At 51.7% G+C, this 27,952-nt stretch overlaps 10 protein-coding genes across 10 annotated transcripts; 6 read left to right on the top strand and 4 right to left on the bottom strand.

Annotated features, from left to right (window-relative positions):
• Positions 1-33: 33 nt before the first annotated feature.
• Positions 34-7,178, top strand: QC764_403750 (uncharacterized protein). The gene is made up of 2 exons (XM_062946666.1): positions 34-4,761; positions 4,945-7,178. The coding sequence occupies exons 1-2, from the start codon at positions 4,476-4,478 to the stop codon at positions 7,149-7,151; spliced, it is 2,493 nt and encodes an 830-aa protein (XP_062800327.1). The 5' UTR covers positions 34-4,475; the 3' UTR covers positions 7,152-7,178.
• Positions 7,179-7,530: 352 nt separating this feature from the next.
• On the bottom strand, positions 7,531-8,383 carry QC764_403755 (uncharacterized protein; the record flags this gene model as incomplete). The annotated part of the gene is made up of 3 exons (XM_062946667.1): positions 8,181-8,383; positions 7,655-8,117; positions 7,531-7,575 (listed from the first exon to the last, which is right to left on the bottom strand). The coding sequence occupies exons 2-3, from the start codon at positions 7,925-7,927 to the stop codon at positions 7,531-7,533; spliced, it is 318 nt and encodes a 105-aa protein (XP_062800326.1). The 5' UTR covers positions 7,928-8,117; positions 8,181-8,383.
• A 654-nt stretch (positions 8,384-9,037) lies between these two features.
• QC764_403760 (uncharacterized protein) lies at positions 9,038-10,568 on the top strand. Its single transcript, XM_062946668.1, has 2 exons — positions 9,038-9,797; positions 9,855-10,568. The coding sequence occupies exons 1-2, from the start codon at positions 9,451-9,453 to the stop codon at positions 10,312-10,314; spliced, it is 807 nt and encodes a 268-aa protein (XP_062800325.1). The 5' UTR covers positions 9,038-9,450; the 3' UTR covers positions 10,315-10,568.
• Positions 10,569-13,126: 2,558 nt separating this feature from the next.
• On the bottom strand, positions 13,127-14,061 carry QC764_403765 (uncharacterized protein; the record flags this gene model as incomplete). The annotated part of the gene is made up of 3 exons (XM_062946669.1): positions 13,127-13,475; positions 13,534-13,845; positions 13,905-14,061. The coding sequence occupies 3 exons, from the start codon at positions 14,059-14,061 to the stop codon at positions 13,315-13,317; spliced, it is 630 nt and encodes a 209-aa protein (XP_062800324.1). The 3' UTR covers positions 13,127-13,314.
• Positions 14,062-15,897: 1,836 nt separating this feature from the next.
• On the bottom strand, positions 15,898-17,163 carry QC764_0064730 (uncharacterized protein; the record flags this gene model as incomplete). The annotated part of the gene is made up of 4 exons (XM_062940559.1): positions 15,898-15,953; positions 16,679-16,739; positions 16,797-16,902; positions 17,027-17,163. The coding sequence occupies 4 exons, from the start codon at positions 17,161-17,163 to the stop codon at positions 15,898-15,900; spliced, it is 360 nt and encodes a 119-aa protein (XP_062800323.1).
• QC764_0064720 (uncharacterized protein) lies at positions 16,521-18,658 on the top strand (the record flags this gene model as incomplete). The annotated part of the gene is made up of 2 exons (XM_062940558.1): positions 16,521-17,610; positions 17,668-18,658. Exons 1-2 carry the CDS (start codon positions 17,057-17,059, stop codon positions 18,656-18,658), a joined length of 1,545 nt encoding a protein of 514 aa, XP_062800322.1. The 5' UTR covers positions 16,521-17,056.
• Positions 18,659-19,317: 659 nt separating this feature from the next.
• Positions 19,318-20,383, top strand: QC764_0064710 (uncharacterized protein; the record flags this gene model as incomplete). Its single annotated transcript, XM_062940557.1, has 2 exons — positions 19,318-19,339; positions 19,638-20,383. The coding sequence occupies 2 exons, from the start codon at positions 19,318-19,320 to the stop codon at positions 19,808-19,810; spliced, it is 195 nt and encodes a 64-aa protein (XP_062800321.1). The 3' UTR covers positions 19,811-20,383.
• Positions 20,384-20,738: 355 nt separating this feature from the next.
• On the top strand, positions 20,739-22,013 carry QC764_403775 (uncharacterized protein; the record flags this gene model as incomplete). The annotated part of the gene is made up of 3 exons (XM_062946670.1): positions 20,739-21,090; positions 21,150-21,290; positions 21,463-22,013. Exons 1-3 carry the CDS (start codon positions 20,799-20,801, stop codon positions 22,011-22,013), a joined length of 984 nt encoding a protein of 327 aa, XP_062800320.1. The 5' UTR covers positions 20,739-20,798.
• A 454-nt stretch (positions 22,014-22,467) lies between these two features.
• QC764_403780 (uncharacterized protein) lies at positions 22,468-23,460 on the top strand (the record flags this gene model as incomplete). The annotated part of the gene is made up of 1 exon (XM_062946671.1): positions 22,468-23,460. The coding sequence occupies one exon, from the start codon at positions 22,468-22,470 to the stop codon at positions 23,458-23,460; it is 993 nt and encodes a 330-aa protein (XP_062800319.1).
• A 259-nt stretch (positions 23,461-23,719) lies between these two features.
• On the bottom strand, positions 23,720-26,493 carry QC764_403790 (uncharacterized protein). Its single transcript, XM_062946672.1, is given in 9 exon segments — positions 23,720-23,754; positions 23,765-24,013; positions 24,088-24,356; positions 24,421-24,579; positions 24,643-25,301; positions 25,371-25,628; positions 25,697-25,749; positions 25,811-25,891; positions 25,959-26,493. The coding sequence occupies 8 exon segments, from the start codon at positions 26,217-26,219 to the stop codon at positions 23,972-23,974; spliced, it is 1,782 nt and encodes a 593-aa protein (XP_062800318.1). The 5' UTR covers positions 26,220-26,493; the 3' UTR covers positions 23,720-23,754; positions 23,765-23,971.
• Between the last annotated feature and the right edge of the window lie 1,459 nt (positions 26,494-27,952).

The following is a 27,952-nucleotide window of genomic DNA, read 5'->3' as shown; positions in this document are numbered from 1 at the left end:
CGTTGCCATGACCTCGAACTAGCACCTCCTTGCCTGTGTCGACCTGGAACAGTCTCATACGGATCCATGACATGCAACTTTTGCGCTTTAATTGTGTACACACTTTGTGTTCCCGACTGAGTGGAAAGAAAGAGACAATGGGGGCGACAAGTCAGCCCAGCTTCAGAAGAGAATGGCACACGCTACCTTACGAAGCCTACGCTAGTTTCAACACTTCGTCCGCCGCCCTGGAAAGTGATGGTTTCCATGGCGCAGATGCAGGAGCTGCGAGGGCAGAAACAGAACATGCCACGGCACACTGCACGGTACGCATGAAGCTGTAACCCTTTTCCGCTGCCCATTGCCCCCTTTTCAGCCAATCTGCTGCTGAATTCGGAAGCAAACTCTGGAGCGGTTGGTTAGAAGAGGACAAGATCCGGCATCCGGCACTCACCATTCGGCATTGGTTTTGATGTTTGCGCATCCTCCCCCACTGTGCCCCGGATCAGCTTCATGATACAACTCTCCAGCCAAATCCTCCCATTGGCACTTCACGTCACTACAAGAAGAACTCCGAGACATGTTCAGGGTCCAGAACAGAAGACGACGGAATACAACCCCCCTTTTTCTGAAGCGTATCCTGAATGCAGATTGGTCGCTGCTATCGTGGCACTGGACGATTGTCTCCGGCAGTCTTCCGCAACCGCCCCACCATCTTCAACCACCCAAAAGATCCAAGACTCCAACTTGATCAACGCTTTGCATCGGCGCTATGAAAAGACAAAAGCAAACCAAGCAGCAACACCTATCCTTCTCCTTTATTCTGCGCCGCCAAAATCCCTCCTTCGAGTCTCTGTCACTGGGCGGCAAAAGAGTGCGGGGGAAAGGGGGCAGGGAAGATGCACACCCCCGCATCTTGGTCACCATGGATGGATGGCGTCAATCCTGGTGGGAATTCCTAAAGGCAAACGAATGAGGCCTGCAGACGATCGTGGGGTGATCTCTGTGGCCAGCACGGCGGACAAGTGCATCCAGTGACGGTGTGCGGACATGGACGCAGAGCCTCAAACGAATTCACAATCGGAAAACAAAGAAATGGTCCCAATTTCAACTTGCCAATGGTGATAGCATCTGTTCCCGATTGGACCGGCCAAGCGAGCCCGTTTTGGCGCCTCCCGCCCATTCGTTTCCCTCCGCACGATGTGACGAGGCCGTCAAGAGGGTTGCAGAGCGGACAGACCTCACCCGACCTCGGACAACAGAGAGATAACAGTCTGGAAATGCTACGGCCGGTCGGGCCCTCGACAGTGAGCCGGGCATCCTCGGCCAGGCACAAAAGCAGCCCCGAAGATGGCCATCATGAGGAGCATCACCAAAATCTGCCAAGGGGCAGTTCAGGAGCCACTGGCTGTCAGAAGTCAAAAAGTGTTCCAACCTTCGACAAGCGTTCTCGCTGCTTCCCGCCTTCTCCCCTGATGGCTATATTCACGCCCCCCTCCCCCCCTGGCCGTTAACCGCGCACATCCGTCCCACCATCACGGGTCCGTCAATGCTTCCGCGATCCAATAAAACGGCTGTTCCTGACGCTTAACCTCATTGGGGCTGGCCCCGCGGGGACGCAACCTCCACTCCCACGAGAGCCCCCTGGATTTTTCAGCACCCCTGGGCCTGTGAGTGATGCAAAAGATCGCAATCGATTCATCATCTGGCTTCATCCTGAGATCCGACAGAAGAACAAGAGCCAAAAGAAAGGGCAAGCTTGCGCAGTCTGCAGGGGCAATAGGGGTTCAAGTCAACAAAATGCAGAGACATCAAAGCGCATGTCTCGCGATCTCGCTGGAGCTGAATGAAGAACAAACAGCTCCATCCTGCGACAAGGACATTCTTTCGAACACTGCCGATCGCCCCCCCTCCCGGCCCTTCCCCCCAACCAAGAGATGGTAAAAGAAACTATTTGCTACCTGCACAAGACCCAACAGTAGGTATCACGGTCTCTCAGCATCGCACTTTGCTACAATGCAAGGCACTGGCTGGGCCTCCGCGGTGCCGTCGGAGGGCTTGACTGGCAGCACAAAGCCTCGCCTTCGGCGCCGACAGAAGGAATTTCGAAAAACACGCCGACATGGCTGACTTGTTCCACCACCACCACCACCAAAAGATCCAGCAATCAACTTCTGCGCCGCCTTTGCTTCTTCTCATTACCCAACAAGCTGAAAATGTAAATCTCCTCTCCACTCAAGGCCGAAGCCCCGGAGCTGAGAATGCAAAAAAAGTGAACAAAACTCCACTGTGCGCAATATCGGACACCGCCGTGATCGCTCGGCAATGTCGTTGTCGTCATTATGACCGGCACATCGTGGAAAGCGTCGATTGCTTTCCAAGGTTTGCAATGCCGGGTGTTGGGAATTAGCTCCTGATCAAGGCTGAAACCAGTGGGAATTCCCCTCGTGGCACTTGTGGTTGCTGGGCAATTTTCCCGTTGCCTTGGAACGATTTCCGGGTCGCGGTGGGGAGAGAGATGATAGCGGATCCTCGGAAGTACCAGAAGAGGGAAGGGATCTTCCGCGATTTACTTCGCACTACCGGGGGCAATATCCGGAGAAGTGTTCTGGACTCGGGCCTTTGGAACGACGGGGAGATGTCGGCTTGGAGACAATTTTCCTCACAGAATTTCCGGTGAGTTCTACCAAGGATTGATCATCAACACCCTTTCTCCCTCCGTTCCCGTCCTCGGACCCGGGTTGCACACCTCACCTTGGAGGTCCATTGTCCCACGGGGGAGCGAGGCAAGACGGCCGTGCTCCGTTCCACGGCATCATACACACCAACACCTGACTCTGTCTTGCCAATACATACCTCGTTGCGTGATGGGATTACAAGGCTAGGGTTCGATATTCCTATTGTGTGACAGGCAATTTCTTCAAGCGCACCACTATCAGCCAGAGAATGCGCTGATATGTTCCTATACCCCGGGACGCGCCTTGCGCGAGATATTTCTCCATAAGCCGACGCGTCTTCCCCCCCCCATGCGGGGTAATATCGATATTTGTGCCTGACCAGAAGTGAGGGGAGAATGACGGGATTGCGCAGACGCGAGGAAGATGGGCAAAAGCTTAACATTACCATTGGCATTGTGTTGCAGATGCACCTCAACGGCGTCAACCGCTTCCCGCTCGGTAAACTCACCTTGATCAGGCGAGCCTCGCGATGCTTCGGCGTTCTCGTATTCTACACCGAGGCTACTTTCCACCATCTGTGATACAGAGTACAAAGAAGGGTGAGCAACCCTCCTGTGTATTTCCCCCCATCTTTCCAGCCCGGGAGGGGATGATACTGGGAGCCCGCCTTGCCGGCCGAGACAATGAATAGTAACCCGGATAATTCTCATCAAGTGGTGGTGGTCAAACCGGCTGGTGATGGCTCAAGGGTGGTTGTGCATTTTGTGGCTGGGCCTTTCGGGAATTGGACCACGGCGCCGCGGGGGAAGGGCGGGACGGAGCGAGATGCGATAGGGTAGGTCGGTAGGTCCTCTGCGGGATGGCGGTTGGATTAACCCAGTTTTGAGGTGTTTTGAAGATTGGTCCTTATTTCCAGGGGCTCGCTCATTTGCCACTCTTTTCATTCTGTGACCAAGATTTATTAGATTGAGGCCAGAAAAATAAAAGCGAGGCAAGCGCCTGGATATTTCTTGTGGTGGTGGTGGTGGTCATGATCGACTGGATGGGGGCTACTGGGGATCACTTTATCGCGATAAGATGTTGCTTGGGTATATGTGCTGCCACGATGCAATTCTGCTTTGTCCCGACGGGCAGTTGCATCGTGTGTGCCGTTGGGCTGAGAGAGGGACCTGCTCGATGGGGGATGGTTTGGTGTCGCATGAAGCTATATTGAAGCTGCAAATAAAGCATGGGCATACCTTGCTTCTTCATGACTCACCTGTGAGGGATGATCCTGAATGTGAACTTGGAGGTACTAGGCAGCATGAAACATCGGTTATTACCTTGGGTGTGGCGGTATCCAAATGAGGGGAGCTTTCGACTCCATGGGATACATCACTCTGATGAGGTCTTGGAACAAAGAAAGATGGGATGGTTGATGATGGATGACCCCCCTCGACAGTTGAGGTTTGGGTACTGACGGATGCCCTGCTGGTGACCCAGCGCACCGGGACCGACCCCGCCATGGCCACACCGCGGCCCGGGCCTTGCAGCAAACAACCCATGTGCAGCTCTCAACAAACGACAGGCGGTCAGAAAGATCTCACTCTCACAAAAAGGAGGACTTTTGTCATACAACGTCCATTTCATCTCACTCATCTCACTCGTTCATCATCCGTCAGGCTGTCTTGGTGGCCCTGTTTCTCACTGCCACTATCTGCCCGGCTGCTCTCGGTACCAGCCTAACGAATCGCCACCCAGCTTTGTGACATGCATTGATAGCCGCATACCACTACCATCTTAGCCCGACAACTCACCACACACATCATCCTGCCCATCATGAAGTGTCTCGAGAACATTGGCCGCTATGCCAGCTTCTGGGGCCCAAACCCCCGATCTGCAGGCAGAGGAAGTGCAGTTGGCAAGACCCCAAAGTGGAAGCTCAGCACCAAGAAAGCCGCCATCTCGGTGCTGTCAGCCATTCAAGCCCTCGCCAACCCGCACACATCTCGAACTCATCAAAAGACTATCCTCATCGAGCAAGAGCACAGGGATGAGTTTGTACCATACAAGGCCCCTTCAGAACTGCCATTCTATGGCCGCAGTCCACCGGTTTATCCTGCCCGTATGTATTGCCCCTATTCTATGATATCAGCCCTATTATGATCGACTACACATACCTATAGCTACATCCAATGTAACCCAACACTACAAACCAACCCACTCGTGCCGCAACCTTTGATCACCGAAGCACAACTTTCTCAAAACAATATATTTTTCTCGCACTAACATTAATGTCCCTACCAAGCAACCGCCAACGGCACCACCCCCCTCTGGTCCCACCCCCACCACCTCGCCTCCCTCCTCGTCTCCAACCTCACCCTCCAAGAAAAACTCAACCTTACCATCGGCCATGCGGGCCCTTGCGTGGGTAACACCGCCCCAATCCCCAGACTATCCATCCCCTCCCTCTGCATAGCCGATGGCCCTGCCTCTCTCCGCGGCCAGGAATATGTCTCCGCCTTTCCCGCGGGTGTCCATCTCGCCGCGACCTTTGACACAGATCTCATGTCCCTTTATGGCCGCGCCTTAGGTAGGGAGTTTCACAACCGCGGTGTGAACATTGCTCTTGGTCCCATCGCCGGGCCCATAGGCAGGATAGTCAAAGGGGGGAGGAGCTGGGAAGGGGGAGGACCAGACCCCTATCTGGCGGGAAAGTTATTTGGGAAGGTGACAAGAGCTATGCAAGAGCAGGGTGTGGTAGCGGTGGGAAAACACTGGGTGGGAAATGAGCAGGAGACGAGGAGGAGGTTGGATTGGGATAATGGACGGCATGCTGTTAGTGCCGAGGTTGATGATAGGACGTTGCATGAGGTGTATGTTTGGCCTTTTATGGAGGGGTTGAAGGAGGGGATGGGAGGGGTGATGTGTAGTTACCAGCGGGTTAACCACTCGTATGGGTGTCAGAATTCCAAGTTGATCAATGGGGTGTTGAAGCAAGAGTTGGGGTTCGAGGGGTTCGTGGTTAGTGATTGGGATGGGCAGGTCAGTGGGGTGGGGAGTGCGAATGCGGGGTTGGATTTGGTGATGCCGGGGAAGGGGTTTTGGGGGAGCAGTTTGGAGGAGGCGGTGAGGAATGGGAGTGTGAGTGAGGAGAGGGTGGATGATATGGCGAGGAGGGTGTTGGCGGGGTGGTATCTGCTGGGCCAGGATAGGGGATATCCGGAGAGGGCGATATGGGGGAATTTGGAGAGGCATGGGGCCGTGGATGTGATGGAGGATCATGGGGGGTTGATTAGAGAGGTTGGGGCGGCGGGGACGGTGGTGGTGAAGAATGAGAAGGGGACGTTGCCGTTGGGGAGGAAGCGGAGGTTGGTTTGCGTTTTTGGGTACGATGCTCAGGTGAAGGCCAGTCCGTGGACGAACAGGGATCGGTATGGGGGTGGGTATGAGGAGAATTATGGGTGGGAGACGTTTAATGGGACCTTGATTACTGGGGGTGGATCGGGTAGTACCACACCGCCGTATGTGGTCAGCCCGTTTGAGGCGATTCAGCATCGAGTACGGAAAGAAGGGGGCATTCTTCGCTGGGACTTTTGGTCTGGAAATCCCACGCCATACCTCAACGCAGACGCCTGCGCAGTCTTCATCAACTCTTACGCATCCGAGTCATTCGACAGAAAGAACCTGACCGACAAATTCAGCGACGACCTCGTGCTCAACGTAGCCAGCTGGTGCAGCAACACCATTGTCATCGTCCACTCCACCAGCATCCGCTTAGTCGAAGCATTCATCACCCACCCCAACGTAACAGCCGTCGTCATGGCCGGCCTACCAGGTCAAGAATCCGGCAACAGTCTGGTTGACATTCTCTGGGGCGACGTCAACCCATCCGGCCGCCTGCCATACACCATTGCCAAATCAGAGCAAGACTATGGCGCTGTCCTCGATCCAGCAGGAGCAGAAGACGAAGACTTTCCCGAAGATGACTTTTCCAGAGAGGGTGTCTTGCTCGATTACCGAGCCTTTGACAGAGATGGCATCACACCCAGATTCGAATTCGGGTTTGGATTGAGTTACACCTCATTCTCGTATTCATCCTTGCATACCACTGTCAAACCCCGTGTCGATACCAACATGGGGGAGTGGCCCGAGAAAAACAAGGAAATCGTTCAAGGCGGACATCCAGACTTGTGGGATGTAGTGGCGGTAGTGACATGTCACATCACCAATACTGGTGATCTGCACGGAGCAGAGGTTGCGCAGCTTTATCTCGGTGTGCCGAATTCTGAAAAGGACGGGAAGACACCGGTTAGACAGCTGAGAGGGTTCAAGAAGGTTGGACCTCTTGCGCCGGGGGAGACAAGACAGGTGATATTTGAGTTGACAAGAAGGGACTTGAGTGTGTGGGATGTCTTCAAGCAGCAGTGGAGGATGAGGAGGGGAGAGTACAAGGTTCAGATCGGGGCAAGCAGTCGGGATTTGAGGTTGGAGACGGTTATCATTCTGGAATAGATGGACTTCAGAGGATGTAAGGCGCCAATAATGGCTTGATAGATGAAATGGCGATTTAGACAACTTTTAACACCATGGTGTGATGGATGTAGTGAGCAATCTCGTATGCACATTCCTCAACATCCCAATATCACGACCAATGTGGTAATGTTGGGAGGCAGACACATGCTTAAAACTGTCGATCATGATTGTCTGAATCAGCGCCGGACCTGATTCTTCCATGTTTTCGGACTCTCCAGAAACCTCGAACCATTGCGGGTACCTCAGCCGTGATTTAACACACGTCGGATCTAACCCGTACGTTCCATCCATCCGTATACGTCGACACCCCAGCCACCCACTGCTGCTTTACCGTGCATCTATCCAGCACCCACTCCGCTCAATCTGCAATCGAGTTCCACTCAACCTCTTTCTCGTACTTGTTCTACAAAAATTATGGATTTGTCAGCCGCCGTCACAAAGACCAAACGCTCCCAAGGTATTAGTGAGGACGAACGACTTACATCGTTGCAAAACCAAATAGCCGCATTCCAATTGCAGCTCACCCTCCCGTAGTTGCCCGGTCCGGGCCCGTCCTTTGCCATCCCCGACACCCGTCGGAGGTAATCAATACCTTGGGCAATCTCCCTTGACCAGGTCAAGGAAACTCTATCAGTCAGGCATCCGTAGCTCTCCGGCTCGTCGGTCAAGACGGAGGCCTTGGGCGATGTGGTGATACCCATGCCAACGAGCTGGGCGTGAAAGCTGGTGTTCCAGCCGAGATGGGAGGCTTCCATCTGGGCGATACGTCCTGAACTGTCCTGGTGATGGTGACTCTGGTGCTGGTATCGGGGGCGGAGGGGTCAATGGGGGAGGTCCCGCTGAATGGGAACGATCTAGTAGCCCGAGAAGCCGCCGGCGCTGCTGCTGCTGCTGCTGTTGTTGATGGGGGGGGAAAGGTCAGAAGACGGGGGAGCCGTAGATGGTCTGTGAGATTGTACTAGTAGCTTCTCCGTTGAGAGGTAAGGTTGTTGAGGGGGTAGATCCTACGCAGATGAAGGTCAGTAGACTGGCGAGCGTGGCGGGAATGGACAACATCTTGTCGGTCTTGGCTTGGAGCATGCGTGGGTTGTTTGGTTCAAGCTGCGGTGGGAGCTTTGAAAAGCGTTTGGCAGGCTTCTGATAGATGCTTAGAACAGCCGGCTAGTGTGGGAAAGATCAGAAATTTCGGTGAATCCTCAGGCGGAGCAAGTGAATGGCTCTAGATAAAGGAGCTGGGAACCTCTCTTTCTCTGCCAGCTCCGCAGATGAGCGATATGCTGCCCTGATCCCCACAATTTCGGCCGCAACTGCTCATTAGAAAGTCGGTCGTAGTTGCCATCCAATATCTTATTCAGGGCTAATTCTTCAGCTCCTTGCACGTGCCTTGGAGTACTCAGCAGCCGCCGCCCACTTGCTCAACAGTGTCGGCCTGTTGCCACCTTTCTGGCAAGCCCAACAGCACCATAATCACTTGATGAACTTGTCTTTGAAGCTGTAATGGCAAGTATACAGAGCTGTGATCACTGATGTATAAAGTTGGGATTACATAAGTACATACCTAGCTGGGACTATGGTTGAAAAAGGTGTGATGACTTTCACATAGGACTGCCGTCGGGACAGCCAGTAACAAATTCCCGGATTCAATATTCCTCATCAATCCACTTCCCGGGTTGACGGCAACTGAACTTTCAAAAACCCCGTCTCTTGTCGCTGGTTCGAGCCTGCTTATTGACCGGGTCTGTGGGTGATTGGAATATCAAACACAAAGATCTGCGGCTCGTTACGCAACACCAACCCCGTTTTCTGTGACAGTCTCACCCGTGCCGTACTCCCGCCTCCTGTCAGCGAATTTCCCGCCTGCCCAACACTAAAACAACAAGCTTAAATTTCACGATTGGAAGGATTGAGGGGTTTCCTGTTCCGATCTTGGGGGACGGCACAGTTCACACCCAATGCTGTGTGCCTTTGTCATTCGAAGCCCGAGAGGAGACACGCGCGACAAAATGCAGACGGCATTTTCAAACCCCACCCCTGATAGAGTATCTCTCCGGTTTTGAGTTCTGTTCATACACTACCCGAGCACCACCTCCCCCCAGGGATGATGTGGACGGGAGATGTTTTTCATTTTGCTCTCTCCTTCTACCCACACACTCGTTCGATCATGACACCACACCGTATGATTTGGTGACCATCTCGTGCGCGCAACTTGACAACACAACGCCCTGGCCGGCGACAACATAAGGCTACTTTATTATTCACTTAATTACTCACACACAACATGGACGCCCCAGAAGCAGTCGGGCCACCGGTCAAGTCCCTCTCTCACATCTTCCGCCGGAACCAACTCAGGATTCAATCCCCCGGCCCTTGGAGTCCGAAGAAATGGCCGCCAAAGAGCCCCTTGGGGATGTACGAGTTCTCAACGACATCAGCTAGAGACAAAGAGGAAGGCATCAGCGAATTCACCACCAAAGGAGGGAAAGACAAGGACAACAACGCCGGGCCAACAATATGGGGCTTTCGTCGACCAACCTTCTTCCTGGGTGTAGCACTAGCGGTGGTGATTCTCATCGCCATAATCGTCGGCGGAGTAGCAGGGACAACAGCTGTGGCCAACGCACGGAGGTACCTCTTCCCCCAGGCTTTCTCTCCTATTAACGAGTCACTAACCACCAACCACAGTGAATCTTCCCTCTGTCCCCTCCCCACAACAGTAACCATCACCTCTCCTCCCTCCCCAACCCAAACCACCGGCCCCGAAGCCATCACCGTCCCCCGCCTCGGCCTTCTGGATTTCGACTGCGGCCGCATAGCCATCTCTCGGCAGATCATCACCCTGGGCACAAACAGCTGGTCGTTCGACGTGAACTGCATGATGGACTTCAAGGGAGTAGGCGTGGATTTGACAGGGATGACAAGCTACACCTTTGAAGACTGCATAAAGGCTTGCGCGATTTACAATAACATAGCACGGAACAACACGTGTGTTGGGGTGGGGTTTAGTGCAAACCTGACGACGATATTACCCAAGGTGGGAGGAAATTGCTGGTTGAAAGGGTATTTACCGGAGATGAGCCCCGAGATGAACTTGGGGGCTGTGGCGGTGGTGGTTAGTGGGCCTAAGTTTATGGTTGAGGGGTGATGGGGAGGATAGTAACTTGAACGGGGAGAATGGGAAGAGGGAAAGCATGCAAAACTTGCAATTTGGCGAGGTGTATGCCAATCGTGAACGACGACGATGACGGCGAAGAGAGGTAATACCCAGTGCGGTGTGGTCGCAGATTGGACCCGGGCATTTTTTTTTCTTGTACGTGAGTGGTTGGACAGGTAATGAATGATATGTAATTAATCACATTTCTCTCTCTTGTAATGATGATGATGATGATGATGATGATGATGATGATGATGATGTTGTTGTTGTTGTTGTTGTTGTTGTTGTCTCACTGTTGGGAAAATTGTGCAAGTGTTGATATAAAAAAAAAGTTGAAAGAAAAGGAAAAAAGTAGGTATAAAGGGATCGAACCCACTGCCTAAAGCGAAGAGCTCTAGTGGTGGTCTCCGGACTTTCATACTGATGGTCAGCCAGTGTGGATTCAGATACTGATCACTGAGCTACCAAATCAATGAATCCAGCTACGTTAGCTACTTCGCTGGTAGCTTGGAACAGACTTGGGGTAGGTTGGATGACCAGGAAATGGACCATATATGGATCTGGTCCACCACCACCACACCAGCCACACAACCTTGTTGAGATTACCCCTGAATGCTCACACTGGCCACAACAAGACTAATATTGGGTCAATTTCTATGGGAGTTATACCAAAATGTAGCTCAATCACTGTCAGAGTCAGACATTGCATCTGCTTCTCGCTTGCGCCTGGTTTGAACCCGATGACGTGCGCTGCGCCGCACAGGCTGGGCTGGCTCTGGCTGCTCCACATCCTCCTTGGCTACCACCTCTTCCTCCACCACCCTCCCTTCAATGCGGGCCTCTTCCAGATCACAGAGCCTCACAAACTTGGAATTCGAGTCTTCTCTATTCAACTTGCGCCTTTTTCTTGCTTCCTGGGCCTTCTGGGCGTTCTGTTGGTGCCTTGCCGCATCAGCTTTGTGGATGGATGCCTCAGATATCAGGGTCAGTATAGTACTGGTGAGAGTCCTTGCCGCAAGCCGTTTTCCGGCCGGTGTATGGTTCTTGAGTAGGTCCCTGACCTTCTTGGCCACCTGGGAATCCCCCACGGTATGGAAAGTAGGTGTTTTTGAAGAGAGATCCAAGGGCACCACAGGGACTACCACCTGGCTTGAAAAGAGCGGTTTGCGCCTACGTATGGGCCATAATCCTGTCCCACGCTAGCCGCCGGCAATATTCTCTTTCCTGAAGCCTTGCTTGCGGGCAAGGTTATACAGCCGGACCAAGTCGACCTTGCCGTTAGGCGTACAGTTAGTGAGGGCGTCGTTCACAGCCACAAGCCTCTTATACGCCTTCTTTACACTGGAAAAGCAGCTAATGTTAAGGGGTTGAAGGACGTGAGAGCAGTGGGGGGGCAGGAAAAGAAGGTAAATATTGCTCCTGTAGTACCGGATCATGAAGTCGTTAGTAGTATGTAAGCCATGGCCATCACAAATAAGAAGACGGGGTTCTAATAGATCCTCAGGTTCAGTCCTGGGTATAAAGACCTCTTTAAGCCAACCAACGGTAGGGTTATTGCTGATCCAGCCATTCTCTGATATAGCCACATACCAGTCCTTGTCCAATTGGTCCTTAAACTATTGCTTTTTGAAGGGTTTTGCCTTTAAAGATGACCCCGGGGGGGAGGACTCTCCCGTCTTGTGAGATATACTTAAGTATGGTGGTCCAGGTCCTTCTTCCGTTCTGTTTAACGTATATAGACTTCTTGTCCCGCTTCGAAGACCCAATAACTAAGCCGTTTTCTCCTTGGCCTTCCATTATACCCACCTCATCGTGGTTATACCTGTGCCTAGGCTTGATCCAGTTAACGGTGGAATATAGGTTAAAGAACTTGTTGAAATTTTCCGGGGTAGCTTCGTTGACTCTGGCGTAGTCAATTTTCTTTCTAACCTTTGTTTTAATATCGGGATAACGGCTAATAAAGTGGGATATCTAGTGCTTGCTAAGGGGGTTGGGATCGCCTTGTTTAGCCAGTAAAGTGGCCGCTAAAGCCTTCATATTGGCATGGGTGGGAGCGTAGATAAGGCTTTCCTGACGAAGGATCCATTGAACAATGAGGTCTTCTTGGCCGTGAGAAAGTCGCTGTTGGTTTTCATGGGCAAGGTTCCTTGGTAGGGTACCATTAATGCGGTGCTTCAGGGTGGAACGTGGAATCCCGTGCTTGTTGGACGCTTTTCGCTGGCTTATACCAGCGGCAATGTCTTTCTGGGCATTTTTAACATCCTCCTCGGTATATTTGGCCATTGGTGGGTACCTGGAGCAAAAAAAGTAAAAGAAAAGCTTCATTTTGGTCTCTGTGGGTGGAATATAAAGTGTGTGTTGATATCGGGGGTCCAGGGTTATGAAGGGTTTAATGTGGGTAGATGGCTTGGGTAGTTCAAACTTACCTGGGCCACATCCATATGTGGTCCACTTCCTTGTCATCCAACCTATATATAGGCCCACTGTCTTGCCATCACGCGGTTACTCCTCGACAGGTGTTGCCGGGTGATGACCGGCATGACGACGGCTGTGGGCATGCTGGCCAGTGGCTACTCAAATCTCAACTCGTGCTGGGCGTTTCCTGATCAACCAAGTCCTTGGTGCTTCCCTGTTTCCTACCTGAGTGGACTATGGATCCATAGCCTTTCCATACTAGGTAGGCATATCACCAACCATGGTCACTGTAGCAGGTCAAGCTGCCAAGATTAGAGAAGACTGAGATTAACGACAGTAAACTACTGCAATAATGTAGCTAGCAAGAACCCAACAACAACGAAGCGAAGCGAAGCGTAAACGACAGATATGACACCCAGCATCATCAACTCTTCAAAGCGACCCCCATCCCCAACCAGCCCCCAAGCCGTCCCCTTCGATTTCCACCAGCAAAGCGTGTATTACATATTATCCACCGCACTTCTCAACCCCATCATAGCAATCTCTCTCTTCCAGCCACAAGCTTCTGGCACCACCTTACCAGATAATAAGCGCCAACAAAGCCCCAGCCACAGTCCCCAAAATAGTGTGCAGCAGCGCCTTAACCACAATCACCAATCCCAGTACAACCTTATCAAGAGCCTTGATCAACCCAACAAGAGCCAACAACAACGGAGTCAGAATCTGGAGGACGCAGGCTATTTCCCTGGTTAGCATCACTCCCCCCCCTCTCCTGGTCCAGCTGGGAAAGCTTACCCAACCCAAGCTTGATAATCACCAACTTGATCGTGCAAGCAATCTCCCAAACCAAGAGCTCAATCTTGACAAGGAGACACTCTTTAGTGCAGGACTTATTCGGGCCGTCCTTGCCGCCGCCGTGGCCACCATCCTTGTCATCGCCGCCGGTGCGGGCAAAGATAACAGTGTCCTCCCATGCGCGCTTGGCAAGGAGGGTGGTGGCCGAGGTGAGAGCGCTGGTGATGGCGTTGAAGTCGGGGGCGAGGGCGGCGGCGGCGGCGTTTTGCTGGTCAACGGAGGGGTTGTCTTGGACCGCGGCGGTGGTGGAGTCTGGTGAAGTGGTCAATGTCAGCAAGGGGTGGAATGTGAAGGGGAAAGGCGTGGCGTACTAATGTTGCCGGTATGAGTCTGCACAAGAGCAAGCAGAGTGTCGAGCTGATCAGCCTGGCCCTCGAGCTGGCGGGGAGAGAGCTGGCTATCCGTCACGACGGGCCCGGCGAGGGCCGAGGTGGCCAGAGCAAGGAGGGAGAAGATGGCGGTCTTCATTTTTCGTGTTTGGTTTGGGTCTTTGGGAAAGATCAAGTTTGAGTTTTGCTGGTTGGTGAGATCAGGAGAGAGGCTGGTGCTTGCTGCTGCTGGTGCTTACTACTGCTGGTGAGAAGAATGGTGTCCAAAACGAGGAGAAGAAGCCTCTATTTATCGTCGTCGTCGGACTTGATCGCGCGGTTATCTTCCACAGAGACCTCCATCGAAACAGTATGTTCGATAGAGTCTCTGATCTCGAGGCAGCAGAGCCGATGTCTCCAGTTTCTGCTTGCGACGCTATTCCAAGTTTTCTTCATGAAGGGATCGAGATGTTGGTTGTGACAAGGTCCTAGTTGCATCTCGGAGGTCTCTACTTTTGGCAGAGATGATGTCAACTGGCATGAGAATAAAGTAGCTAGTGCTTCGAGGTTGAACTTCTCTTGGTGGCTCTGGCCTTCACGATAGCTTCAGCACACCCGCTCATGTACTTGGCAAGAATAGGAAAGAGTCGTGCTGATCATAGATAATCCAGTAAATGAACATATAGTAGGTACCAACTCACCACAAAGTGACCAGATAGTCAGAATCAGGCACTATGCTATGTTGTTCGGGCGTCCATTGGCTCAAGCCATGCCATGAAGTGAAGGCAAACAGGTTTCCCAATGCGCAGACTCCTATATGCCGCGGTAGACAAACATGCCACGGCTGCTGGCCCTTATGATCAGACATCCACGGATGTGGTGTTCAGCCGTCCAGAGGGAGGTCCTGTTCGGCCAGAGACAAGAGAAAATTTCCCATTGGTGCCCCTTTTCACCGTCTCTTTGATGAAACGTTGAGAAAACCAGCGAACTCAATATCCCGGCCCCTCTACCTACATCCTGTCGAGGTCTCAGTTATTGAGTGATGCAACGCAATGATGTCAAGAGACAACATTAGAGCCTGAAGAGCGCTGTTGAAATCTGGATAGGTGGTCCATTCTCCGACTATGAAGCCTGATTCTCCTGCCAGATCCAACCGCAATCCATGTCGATTTTTATTTTCCGATAAAGCATAGATGTGATTTGAATAAATCCAACAGCTAGAGGTGTCGCATGGGATACCAGAAAATCATTTGTGCGGGAAATATCTGTTCCTGATCAACATGAAAATCAACGAGAAAAACCTGGGTAGCAGCCACACCGTTGCGCTGCGAACTGACATAGCACAGAGATCTCGCCAGGGCCGGCCGGAAAAGGAGGGCACAGGGGTGGAGAGCCTGCCGGACTGCACGGAAGAGAAGCGCTGCTAGACACGTCAATATGATTACGGAAGAGACCTCCTGTTCTCCCCGGGAACGTATAAGTGATCGGGACGGAGAGGGGTGGTGGCTGATGTGACGTTCGCGGGGCTGATTTACCCAGGGCGGCATGCAGATTGACAGGCACATAACATGACAACTTGCGGGGAGGATGGATCGTCAAGGTATGATCGTGCGCATCGATTCATATAGGCGTTCCGAAATAAAAAAAAAAACACCAGCCCAAGCTTGTGGGACGGGAAGGGCCACTCCATTGTCGCGACGGAAATCATTTCGGACTATGTCGCCAGCGAGTGGAGGGCTCATGGTAACTGACCGGGAGATTTGATACCAACCTCACGTTGAATGCGAGACTGCTGGAGAGAATGTCGAAGGAGGTTTGGCGGTAAGTGAAGCCAGAATACCGGTTGAGGAGTTGGTTCATATATGGGGCATGTTGTGGCACCGGAGATTCTCATCTCCCATGCAAGTCGGTGTCCTTTTGCTCTGCTGGAGGGTGACACTTCTCTAGCGAGCCCTGGGGCCGTGTTGTTGCTGCAGTTGTCCCAAAACAGAGAAGATCAGCGCATCGTCCGATGGTAAAAGTGAAGCATTACGCCAAACACTTCCGACAGCACTGTAAATGTGTCTTGTTGACAGGCGGAATTGAGCGGAGAAGCGCTATGTTATGGTGCCATCACCATCTAAGCACAAGCGGCGGATATCATGGGCAACACTGAGGGCGATAGAATATATATGACGATGCCCAGCAGAGTACGTGACCTGTCGGCTGTGTCAGAGAGGAGAGCTGTTGCTCGATGGGATCGCGCAGAAGGGGAGAAAATCCCCGCGGTGTTCACAAACTTCAGTAATTAGCTGGTGACATCCAAGAACGGTTCCGGTAATGGTTGAAGCTATCACCTACTCCTCTATGACGAGCGAGCACGGGCCTCAAAGACTCGTCTTGATGAGTTCAGGCGCCGTGAGGGGGAGGGTGGGATGATGTCCCTAGGGGTGGGAGACTGACAGAAGAAAACCCCTCCAGAGGTCGGTGGAGACTCTGGGTCAGTGTCTCCGGCTCGGAAGTTGTCAAGTCCAGTGTGTGTCACTTTGGGCAAGAAGGGAGACGTGTCGACTGTGAAGTAGAGGAAGGAACGGCTGTGGGACGACCGGCTTTGGAAACATGCAACTTCTTTGGCAGTGTGGTCGACGTGGGGGTCTGACCACAATTACTCTGATCAAAAAGGATGTCAGCTCTGCAGAACGGAATGTCTGTCATTGTTTCAAAAGCAGTTAAAGTTGGCTCATATTTTACCTATCTTGACCTATTGAACAATTTTACCCCTGCATTCTCTCCCTTACTTGGCTTGGTCTGCTCTGTCGGGTCCAGACGCGCCTCGTCTTTCTCAGGAATGGTACGCGACTACTGATAAGTCAACACGCTTAGGAACTTGGAACAAGCAGACTGGAAATTGCCTACATTTTTGCTAACGTTTTTTGCCCGCCAGATGCTGGCTACCCTGGAATGCCAGGTGGTCGGTCTCAGTCCGTCTCTCTTGCGACTGCCGCACGGCTCAGGGAATTCACTGTTTGGAATGGAGGAAAAAACAAGTGGCCCAAATCACCAAGACGCGTTGCCTCAAAGCTATAACGAGTCGCTCATCACAGATTGCGCCATCATGTTCGTTGCCTCACCACCACGCTCCTTACACCACATTCGTTTTACTCGCCCTTAAGGTCATGCGCCGATTCTCGCCACCTGAATCTCCTGTGGTTTCACCAACAACGGGTTCATGTCCCAACATCATGCCCATGATGGCCAACAAGAACATGAAGCCCGCCGCCATGAAGTCGATGATGGCTACCCCCGTCACCTACATCCCACCACTTTGCGATGGCGCCTGCGGTACCACCCCTCGATCTCAGCAGCCAATGTGGTCAATGATGTGGCAGGAAATAATGCAGATGATGCGAATGATGCCCAACATGTGCTGGGCCATGCTCACCCAGCGCAAGCATATGGCCTGGGCCGACATGGGAGACATGATGATACACACCATGCTCACGTGCATGGAGATATGCATGATGGTTATGGCTGTCCCGCTCTGGATGATGATGCCTGGTGCCATGTTCGCCATGTGGATGTGCACCTGTGCCTTGATGGTCATGGGCATGTGCTGGATGCTCAACAGCAGAGAGCAGATGCACATGTGCGCCATGGAATCTGAGGGTTGGATGATGGGCCCGGAGATGGACAATGAGAAGTGGATGTTCATGGGCGGGATGGGTATGAGGTATGTCCTCTCATTTTTTGCCTGGTGTGTTTAGAGACCACAACTAACCGATACAAGCTCTCGCCACTGCCACCAGCAAGCCCTTCCTATGCTCTCTCGCATGTTTAACCGTCCCATGATGTGCATCTGCATGCCCACCTGGGGTATGCCCTTCGACATGATGTGCATGATGCTCCAGCGTTGCATGGTGATGCCCAGCCAAGTCCGCAGAAACCTCTACGCCCAGATGCGCACTGCTCTCCTCGACGACTCTATGAACCGCTGCGTCGTCCTTTGCCACAACGATAGTGCCGTCCTCGTCTCCCAGGCCATGGCTCAGCTCTGCTCCGACCTGCCCGCTGAGAAGATGTGCAAGCTCGAGATCTACTCCTTCGGTGCCGCTGCCTGCGAGTTCATGATGCCCCGTGGTGAATCCACCATGGACAGCGAGCCTGCCCACCACCAGTCAATGGACATGATGATGAATGACCGCAAGGGAGTTCACATGGAGCACTTCGCCATGACGACTGATCCTTTCGCTCAAATGGGTGTTCTTGAGAGCGTGCGCCAAAACATGAGCGGTCGTTTCTGCGGTGGCGTCTTCATCATGGACAACAAGAAGGCTATGTCTATGGGCAAGATGAGCCAAGACGCCATGAACATGGAGATGATGTGCTCCGGCCTGATGATGGAGGACTACATGATGATGATGTTCTCTGCCCAAATGTCGATGGGTGCTTCCTCGGGCACTCCTAGCTGCATGGACAGCAACATGATGATCGATCGCGACTGCGCCGAGAAACGGGAGATTGCTGCCATGTCCAACTACTATGCCGCCTCTCAGACCAAGAAGGGTAGCAAGCGTTTGAGCTGGACTGGCCTTGCTGCCACCGCTGGTCAGAAGAACGGTGTCAGCGCCGGCATGATCGGTCTTGAGCAGGCTCGCAAAGGATGCAAGGGTTGCAATGGCCACAAGGCTCGTGAGGTCAGCTGGCTGTCGCGCTATGTGTCCATGGGCCATATGATGAACAAGAGCATGTCGGAGGGCAACATGGCTCGCTCTCCATGAGGCACTGGAGATAACATCTACTGATCTTCTTGTATACCTACATCCTGTATTGTGCTGAAGGGGGTAATGTGGAGAGATTTTGAAAGGTTCTCACGGATCCCTATCATTTGTTGTTTTATACCAGGCTGGTGGAAGTGATTGAGGGATTGTCATCGACAAGTAAATTTCATGAAAATGCGAACACGATATATGAAACAGAATCCGTCATTAGATGGTGGTCCACCCTTTCTCGAGATTCAAGGCAACCAGTTGAAGGTAGACACAGAACAGGGGGTTTCCCGGGATCTTGCTGATACTCGGTCTTCGTGTTGCATCCCGGTGTATCACAACAGATGTATCGGGAGGTCGACTACCTTCGTTGTATCACCTGTTTATTGGGTCTGATTCCTTTTTTGGAGCGCCACTTCAATTTCTGGGAGCTTTTCGGAGCCTTTTTCGCGGGATGATACGGGGCCAAGACCGTGACAGGAATAGAAGTCAGCATTCAATATCTTCTTCCTCTCTGCTGGTCTAGCTGTGAAGAGCTTCACTGCCATGCTGTTGTGTATTGCTGAGCGCCGAGCCAAAGATGGACCCAGATTTAACCAATATAAAACCCAGTCCCACCAGACAATCTGTTCTACCGCTCTTTGCTCTTTTTCCTTCTGGGCAGCTTCAAGATGGACGTCGCTATCCCATTTGGTGTGCCACGGGGAGTCTCGTTTATTATCTTTTGGGTACTACATACATCGCTTGCACGAGCCGACCGCTTCACCATCCCACCATATTAGTCGCGAGATCTGCAAGAACACTATGTCATTGGGCAAAAGATCTAGGTCACCTGGGTAGCGGCTGGACTCCGGAAAATCACACTCGAAGTTCGGCAGTGGACGCAGAAGAGGGATGGTGATGTTATTGGCATTCTAGCTCGTGGGTACCTACCACTCATCAAAGCCCACGATGATGGCAGGAGAAAGTCTTTTGACCTTTCAGCTTTCAGAAGACGCACAGAACCAACAGACGCTCCAGTGGGTCATCGGAGAGGGTGACAACATCGACAGCAAAGCCATTGCCAACAACCCACGCTTCGTGCTGGTTATTACTGATCCGCCCCCCGGTAACCATGCCGATATCATGATCGAAAAGTACGGTTACGAGAATGGCTCGCTTTAGAGCCGGGCGTTTATCTTGGAGGACGTAGCCCAAACATCCCTGATGACATCGGCGACGTCAACAGAGACATTTTCGACGTTGACACAACCGACGATATCCAGTACAGTCCTTCCCGACGTCTGATCCCTCTACCCCAGTCAACAACGGCGATCTGCTTCAGACAGCGAAGATCGGCATCGGCGTTGGAGTTGGGCTTGGGTCCCTGCTGCTGATAACTTTGTCTGTTCTTCTGACAAGATTTGTCTTGAAGCGGCGGGGCAGAGACAGCAAGGCGGATTTCGCCAGCGGTCCGAATGAGGAAATGGTTCATGATATTGGCAAACCACCGCTTTACTCAAGCCCTTTCGTTGTGCACAGCGTTAATGGTCATATCAATGCGGCTGAGTTGGCTACTCAGCCTACGTCGGTGGAGGCGGGGAGCTGAAATCGGGTATCTTGAAGGGTGACGGTCGAATCAATGGTCGCGGTGTTAGGTTTTGGTGACATGTAACACATAGGGGTTGGAAGGCTGTAGCTAGGTAGATAGGTATACACCCAAATAATACACAGATGAAGTGGGATTTGTCGAGGAGAAGAGCGAACAACCCAGGGGCGGTAAAGCCTGTCAGTCGAAAGGGTACAGGTATGCAGTGCTGTCATGTCGAGTCGCTTGATGGAAAGACCAATTTGATAGCCCGCTGAGCCACTCGGCACATGTGCCCACTTCAAAGTGTGACAAGTGTCAGAAAGTCACCAAAATGTGCAACCTGTTCAAAAACTCTTATTCGACTCTGTCATCATACACAGATTGTGTCACAACTTTCCATCACTTGTTTGGTCCCTTACGCCTACACGTGTGCTGTTGTACAGGTCCCTCCAACAGGTCTTCAGAAGCAAAGAGGGAGGGTTTTACAACCTACCTTATATTGTCGGAACCCGCGTCGGTGAACTTGATCGCTCCGTCATCCGGTTCTTCTCTTTTCCCCTTCATCCTCGAAGTAAACCCTTTATGTTTCCAAAAAAAGCCATGGGGGTCCGGCTCTTCAAACCAATTCAGCAGGCGGTTAGCCTGGCATTTCTAGTGCAGCATGTAGTGTCGGCTGTTGAACCACTGGGCGTGACGTGGATCAATCCACCTTTCGATGATTTGACTGGGATTCCGCAACGCTTTGCTCTCGGCAGTAAATTTCTTATTGAATGGAGCGTTGGGATGGCATACTCCGATTCCTTGACGATTGAAATTTGGCACTTACGACCTGGACCTTGGGACTCAGGATCGGACCTAATTGGCACTTTGCTCAGTACGTCATTGTTGACCAGAACCGTTGTTCAAGCTGTCGCTGAAGGTTTAAGCTGGTAGAGGACATCTACTATTCATCCGACCCTCGCGTCCAGGAATGGTGGGACATCGGGGACCATGACAATATCAACAACTCAATTCTCCTCGACAGCCGGGAATATAGACTTCGGCTCCGTCGATCTGACGACCCGAACTGGAAAAGTGACAGTAGAATGTTTTATATCCAAGACAATCCACACCCAGATGCACCTTCCATGACGCCTACGACATCCATAATAGGGACAGTCACAGCGCCGGAAACATTGGCAAACGAGGCTCTTGACAGCAGCAACGAAACTTTCCCAGACTGCGAAAACAGGAATTGGGATAGGAGTCGGACTTGGCTCTGCTGTACTCATTGTACTGGCAATCTTGACAACGAGGCTTTTCATGATCCGGCAGAATAAAACTAAGCAGGCGGACATTTCTGGCGAGGATGTCGAGACTCATGATGTCGCTAAACTCCCCAACACTATCCTTGTTTCGTTACCAACACATGAACTGGCGGCTAACAAAGCCCAGTCCATGAGCTGGTCGCGAACAAATATTACCCAGCACATGAGCTTGTTGGAAAGAAATCCGAGAACCTGGTGGTTGAGTTGCCGGCTGAGCCAAGTGCTCAAGAGGGGGAAGGGAAACCTGGGTCTGAGCCTCCCAGGTCAAGCACTGAGGGAAATGATTGCAGTAAATGGCCGGCAACATTCTTTTTGTGGTGTCAACTTCCCTTTCAAACACTGTTGTCAACTGGAGAAAGGGGCTGGGCTAGGTATTGATGTAATGAATATGTTTTCAAGCTGGAATGCAAAGTTACTGCAAGAGAGAGGCTTGCTGGATCTAGGTAATAACATTCTTCAAAAGGCAAGATATCTGGCCTTTAGGCCGTAGGAAGAGTGTATGTATGTGGAATTGCTAAGGTACTATTGCCTAATCAGTCTAGACAGATACCTACGGAAATAAGTAGATACCATCCAAGTGCCCGGTTGAGATTATGTTGTCCGAGCCTTCATTATCTGCTACCCAAGCTTTACTCAGACACGTCCCAGCTTTGAAAGGCCAGGCAGCTTGGTAACGGTCAGGTACAATGAAGGGAAGCCGAATAGTTTCGGTCCAACATTCGGTTCATTGATGCACAGCACCAATTCTACAGGCACCCAACAGTGGTTTCGCCACATTAAGGCATCCGGCAATGCAGGCATGCCCTTTATTGCCGGATCCAGAATGGCCTGCGGTTTTAAACCACAGATATGTAATATGTCTCTCGTTTGCAACCCCTTAGCGTTCTGTGGCACAGAATTACTACAGCAAACCTGGAACTCGCCCTTAACTTGTATCTCTCAGCATGACTGTCTTTGCTAGCACTGTCACCAGCGAGCAAGCCGTTGCAGCCTTTGCTCCCCAAGTCAAAGGACGCACCTTCGTCGTCACCGGCGCCGGCCAACCTAGTATAGGGAGCTCAATCGCCATCGAACTCGCCAAAGCATCACCAGCTCACCTTCTGATCGCCTCCCGCACCGCTGAAAACGTCCACCCGGTGATCACAGCCATCCGGGAACAAGACCCATCAGTCAAAGCAACATTTATCCAACTCGACCTCTCCGACCATGACTCAGTCCGCCGCGCGGCACAGGAAATCCTGGCGGCTACCAAATCCAAAATCGACGTTCTCATCAACAGCGCCGGAAACATGGCCCTCAAGAAATACACCCTCGACAAGCAAAGCATAGAAATGCAAATGTCCGTCAACCACGTCGGACACTTCCTCCTGACGAACCTTCTCACACCCGCCCTTCTCACCGGTGCCAAGAGCCCCTACGGAGCCCGCGTCATCAACCTCACCAGCGTAGGGTACCAAATCTCCCCTGTCCGCTTTCACGACGTCTCCTTCTCCGACGGCAAAACCTACGACATGTGGACAGGTTACGGCCAGGCCAAGGCAGCGCAGATCCTGTTTGCGTATGGTTTGACAGACCGGCTGAAGGACCGCGGTGTGGTGGCTTTTGCTTGCCACCCGGGGTCTAATTTTGATACTAAACTTGGGTCACACTTGGTGATGGATGATTACAGCGATGTTTTGCCCACCACCAAGCGCAACACAGGTCAGGAGTTTAGCTTCATTGTTGGGGATGAGCCGCGGTTCAAGACGTATGAGCAGATTGGTGCTACGCCTCTTATTGCTGCGCTGGATCCGGATTTGGCAGGGCAAGGGCCGGCGTACTTGCAGAATGGGGAGGTTGTGGAACCTGTTGCGAGACATGCGGTGTATGATAAGGGGGAGGTGGATAGGTGCTGGAGGCTGAGTGAGGAGTTGGTTGGGCAGAAGTTTGAGCATTAAGTCTAGGGGAGAATAAAGTAGCCCATGGGAAAGCGGTGGAAAATCATCGTTGTGGCAGGCTGAAGGCGCGTTGTTTGTGGACATCCACTCTTCTTTATGTGTGTGAGGTCGATTATCTCTGATTCAGTCACAATGAATCCCCCTGGTTCTTGAAGTATGATCCAATACACTTGTAATTCGCAAAATCATCTCGTCTCTGGTAACTGGGACACTGGAAAGGGGGGGCAGCCTTGGAATTAGCGGCTTGGCACAAGTGATTCAGGGGCTCAGGGGCTCAGGGGGTCCAAGGACGATTTGGCATGATAATTCTATTAAGCAGTCTAAGTGTCTAACACAAATTGCTTTTCCTGTAGCACTGTAAAATCATCCCACACAACAGTGTCCCGGTGGCAATCCGGAACAACCCATCTGTGCACCTTCTTTTCTGACCCCAATCCTCGACAGATTCAACTTGAAGCCCAGGACTGACTTCTGGTCTGGCCCAATGATCACGTTCTTCTCCCACACCCGCTCATAGAACCACAGCGGCGGTGTTGACATTGGCTTTGGTGTTCTGGATGAAGTAGTTTTGAGTCAGCTCTTGTGTCTCATGACTTCTCCCCAGACTGCCTTCAAGTGCTTGCTTACCTTGAAGAAAACCGACGAAATTAAACTGGCTGCAGCAGCGACGTAAACACAGATGAAAGTCTTATTCCAGGACTGGACAATAATCTCGAGGGCGCGTGATCGTTGCTCGAGTGACAATGACTCAAAGACCTGGTTGCTAGCTCCAGCAACGACATGCGACAACTCCTCGACGGGAATCTGTGGTAGCGCATCATGAAGTCCGCTTGTTGCTGTGTTGATGAATACGGCACCACTGATGGAGAGACCAAACGTGATTCCCGTCAGTTGCCCTACAATAATGTCAGTCATGAAGGGCAAAGTAATCAGAAAGGTTTGTATGATGATGAAGCTTACCAACGAGCATGAGGGCGAGCCCATAGGGTGCGTCTTTGGGGGCCACAACTGACTGAACGACGGCAAATGCATTTTGTGCATAGGCGCCAATTCCAAAGGCCAAGAACAGCTCGATGACATAAAAGGCACCAACCGGTGTGCCGCCATTGATATAGTGGGCTAGATGTCGCGTTAGACACCAAAGCCTTGGTCAAAAGAACGTCACAGATGGCTGGAACTTACCCATGAGTGCAGCTGTGATAAGAGTCAAAGCACTTCCTCCCACGAACCAAGGTTTATACCAACCCCATCTGCTTATCAGGTGTCCACTGACGGGCATTATCGTGATAAGCGCGAGGATGAATGGCAGCAGTCGAAGAGCCGTATAGATTGCTGAGTCTCCCTTGGAAAACTGGAAGTAGATGGGAATCCAGTATGTAGACATGTAGCAGGCCGCAGAGCCGCCAGCGCACGCAATGAAAAGCAATACCGGCATCTTCTGCTTCAGCATGGGCACAGGAAACAGACGTTTATGCTCCGTCGTGAAGAGACAAAACGACTGCTGGAGAGCGAATGCGATCCAAAGAACACCACTGACGACGAATAATGCGACGATCGAGCCACTGTTCCAGGGGAATTGCACTCCGCCTAGATTGATAGCCATGACGATGGTTGCCATGGCGCCAATGCTGATGATGACGCCAACCCAGTCCATGAGAGCGAGCTTTTCAGACTGCTTTTTGTTCGGCAACGGGTTAGCCGACGGGATGACGAAGAGATAGGTAGGCAGAAGGATAGCCCCGAAAAGGAGATTGATGTAGAACCCCCATCGCCAGTTGTACAACGAGAAGGCGCCTCCGACAGCTGGACCACAAACGGTTCCTACGCCCCAGGTGCCTCCGCTAAATGCGCCAGTCAACCATGTCAGTATGGATGACAGCAAATGAGACCATTGAGCAGCGCATACTTACACGTAGCTAAGGTATGTGGGACGCTCCTTATCCGTAGTATGCATAGACATGAGCACCTGAAGACCGACATACATCCCGTTCCCACCGGCACCGGCCATGACACGACCAATGATTTCAGCATCAATGTTTGGTGCTGCGCCGCAAAGTGCCGATCCGGCGAGGAAGAAGACAAAAGATATGATGTAAACCCATTTGGAATCATACATTGTGTAAAGTCTTCCGAATGGGAGGATAGTTGCCATCCCCCCGATCATGAATCTGTCGTTTTTGGGGTACCATCAGCCTTCGGATCAGGAAATGGTGCCGGAAATCGGACTCGTGCTTACCCGACGGACAGCCATGGTAGCTTGTCAACTCCGTTGAGATCGTTAACAACGACCTTTTCACGATCACGAGTCAGTAGGAGGTGGTTTATGGGAACACAATGGTGAAATGTGTACCGGAATGATGTTGGCAACGATAGTATTGTCCAACGAGTAGACGAAGATAGCCGTCAAGGTGCCGATAACAAAAGCTGCCCACTGCCCAATTGTCAGTACGGTGACGTCTTGCCAGCAGCTGCGACCAGGGTCATGTAGGTAAACACACGCGGACACCGGTTATTTTTCGTTGCGGCTCATCTTCTACAGTCAAAGCTTGTTGAGGGGATGAGGAACGAGACGGGGAGGATTTCTCCACTTTCTCCATATCCCTCCCATTACCCAAAGCAGCAATTTCCGTGTTGTTGGCGGGAGTTGGATCGTCCATGAGGTGTGGTAGGGTAGGAGACGGATAGTGACAAGTCGAAACGAACGGCGAGCTGATTGGGACTTCACCTTTCCTTGTTAAGGAACGACGCGTAGTAATCATGCATAGAAAGAAGCGGTGAACCACCAACAAAGAGGCATCAGGGGCCACAAAGCAGGAAATGGAAACTGTTCCTGATTTATGTTGACTTCAATGGCCGAAAAATCTCGGCTGAGGCTGCGATGGCAGGATGCCATCTTCTGCCAGTAAGTCTTCACGGTCTGCAAGATTAGGAGAGTGATATGAGTGTTGGTCTGAGCAGAGGGCCAATCGCTTCTCAAGTATATTACTCTGTTGCATCTCATTCAACGAAATTGGCAAGGAATGGGACGATCTCTGACAGAGCAAAACAAAGTTCCAGTCGCTCGCAACAAGGCAAGTAGCCCTAAAGTCCGAAACGCAAATTGTCCATTATTAATCCGGACATAAGGGATTCCCGACATGAAACCACAGATAAAGAACTGAACCCGGACCCAGATAAGGATTTCGATTGACAGCTCAGTGCTAAGTGATTCCTCGATATGTGATTACTCGCAAGATGTAATAAGGGATAGCTTTTAGGTTCATTAATCTTCAATAACTATGACTGCTCAATGGTAGGCATGGACCAGCAAAGCGCGCAGGTAATGACCGAAGTACTGACTACCACCTTTCGTTTGCATGTTGTGTATGTGTGCATGGACGTTGCATAACCTTCTGTAGCCCTTCCACGGGCATTCATGAGTAGGTAACACCCAAGGACTGAGTGTACGGCCCGAGAATTCAAGGGGGCAAAGCCATAATATATTATGTAGGTAAATGTTCAGCTGCTGAATACCACGGGACGATCGGCAAGAACCCGGGCGAATCGCAGTCAGGGTCCCGGTGGATGGCAAGCTGACATGCATAATTGCTCATACAATCACTATGGCATCACACAGTATGGGTAAGTGCTGACCTACCTAACTACAACATTATCAGGGTACATGTCCGGTGAACTGAATACCCTTGTGGGAAGTAAACTGCGCGCCGATGGCAGGCTATTCTTAAGATATGCAACACTTGATCCTTATGAAAAGTTCTCTCTGATAACTGATAAGGTGCGATTCTCAAAGAGCTATGTCGTTGCATGTGGAGTCGTGATACGCTGTGCTACCTTCGGACCCGGACTAAATCAGGATACATCACCACATCAACTTGAGCCCTATGCAGATTGTCGGTGGCGAGCGCATGGGCATGGCACAGCTAAGCTTGTTTCTGTTCCATGCGGCTGTTTGAGGGGGACTGTGGTTTTGGATCGAGATCGTCGAATGAGTTGGGTATCCTGTGGGCTCAACCAAAAGGAATCCGTCTGCGGACCTTGTCTAAACTAGGCAATTCTCCGGACAAGAACGGCAGAGTGACCCCCACATAGGTAGAATATTGGTTCCGTTGACATAGGTACAAAGCGTATTGATGACTGATGGGATAAACAGGGCAAGGTTTCCATTGGTAGAAATCCGTGCCAGCCCAATGTGTGGCATTACACTGACGCGCCATCTCGGGGACAGAACTAGAGACCTCGGACTGCAGCGTAGGGTCAAGGGCCCAAACATCAATGGAACTTCTTTGAACTATCCTCAAGTCCTTCTCATCTGACGCAAAAGGCCTGTAGACTGTGCTTACCTAGGTAGAGCATGCTGCCTATTTTGGGGGGCTTTTCATCAAACACGAAATTTTCCATTCTTCTGACAACGAACACGCGTTTGAGCTTCTTGCTCCGCACTTTGCAGTAAGGGCTGTGTGGATGGGGCGCAGTCCAGTCAGAAGCCGGATAT

The sequence above is a fragment of the Podospora pseudoanserina genome, chromosome 4, assembly GCF_035222485.1.
Source record: "Podospora pseudoanserina strain CBS 124.78 chromosome 4, whole genome shotgun sequence".
Lineage (NCBI taxonomy): Eukaryota > Fungi > Ascomycota > Sordariomycetes > Sordariales > Podosporaceae > Podospora > Podospora pseudoanserina.
This window is presented reverse-complemented; position numbering and strand designations above follow the sequence as displayed.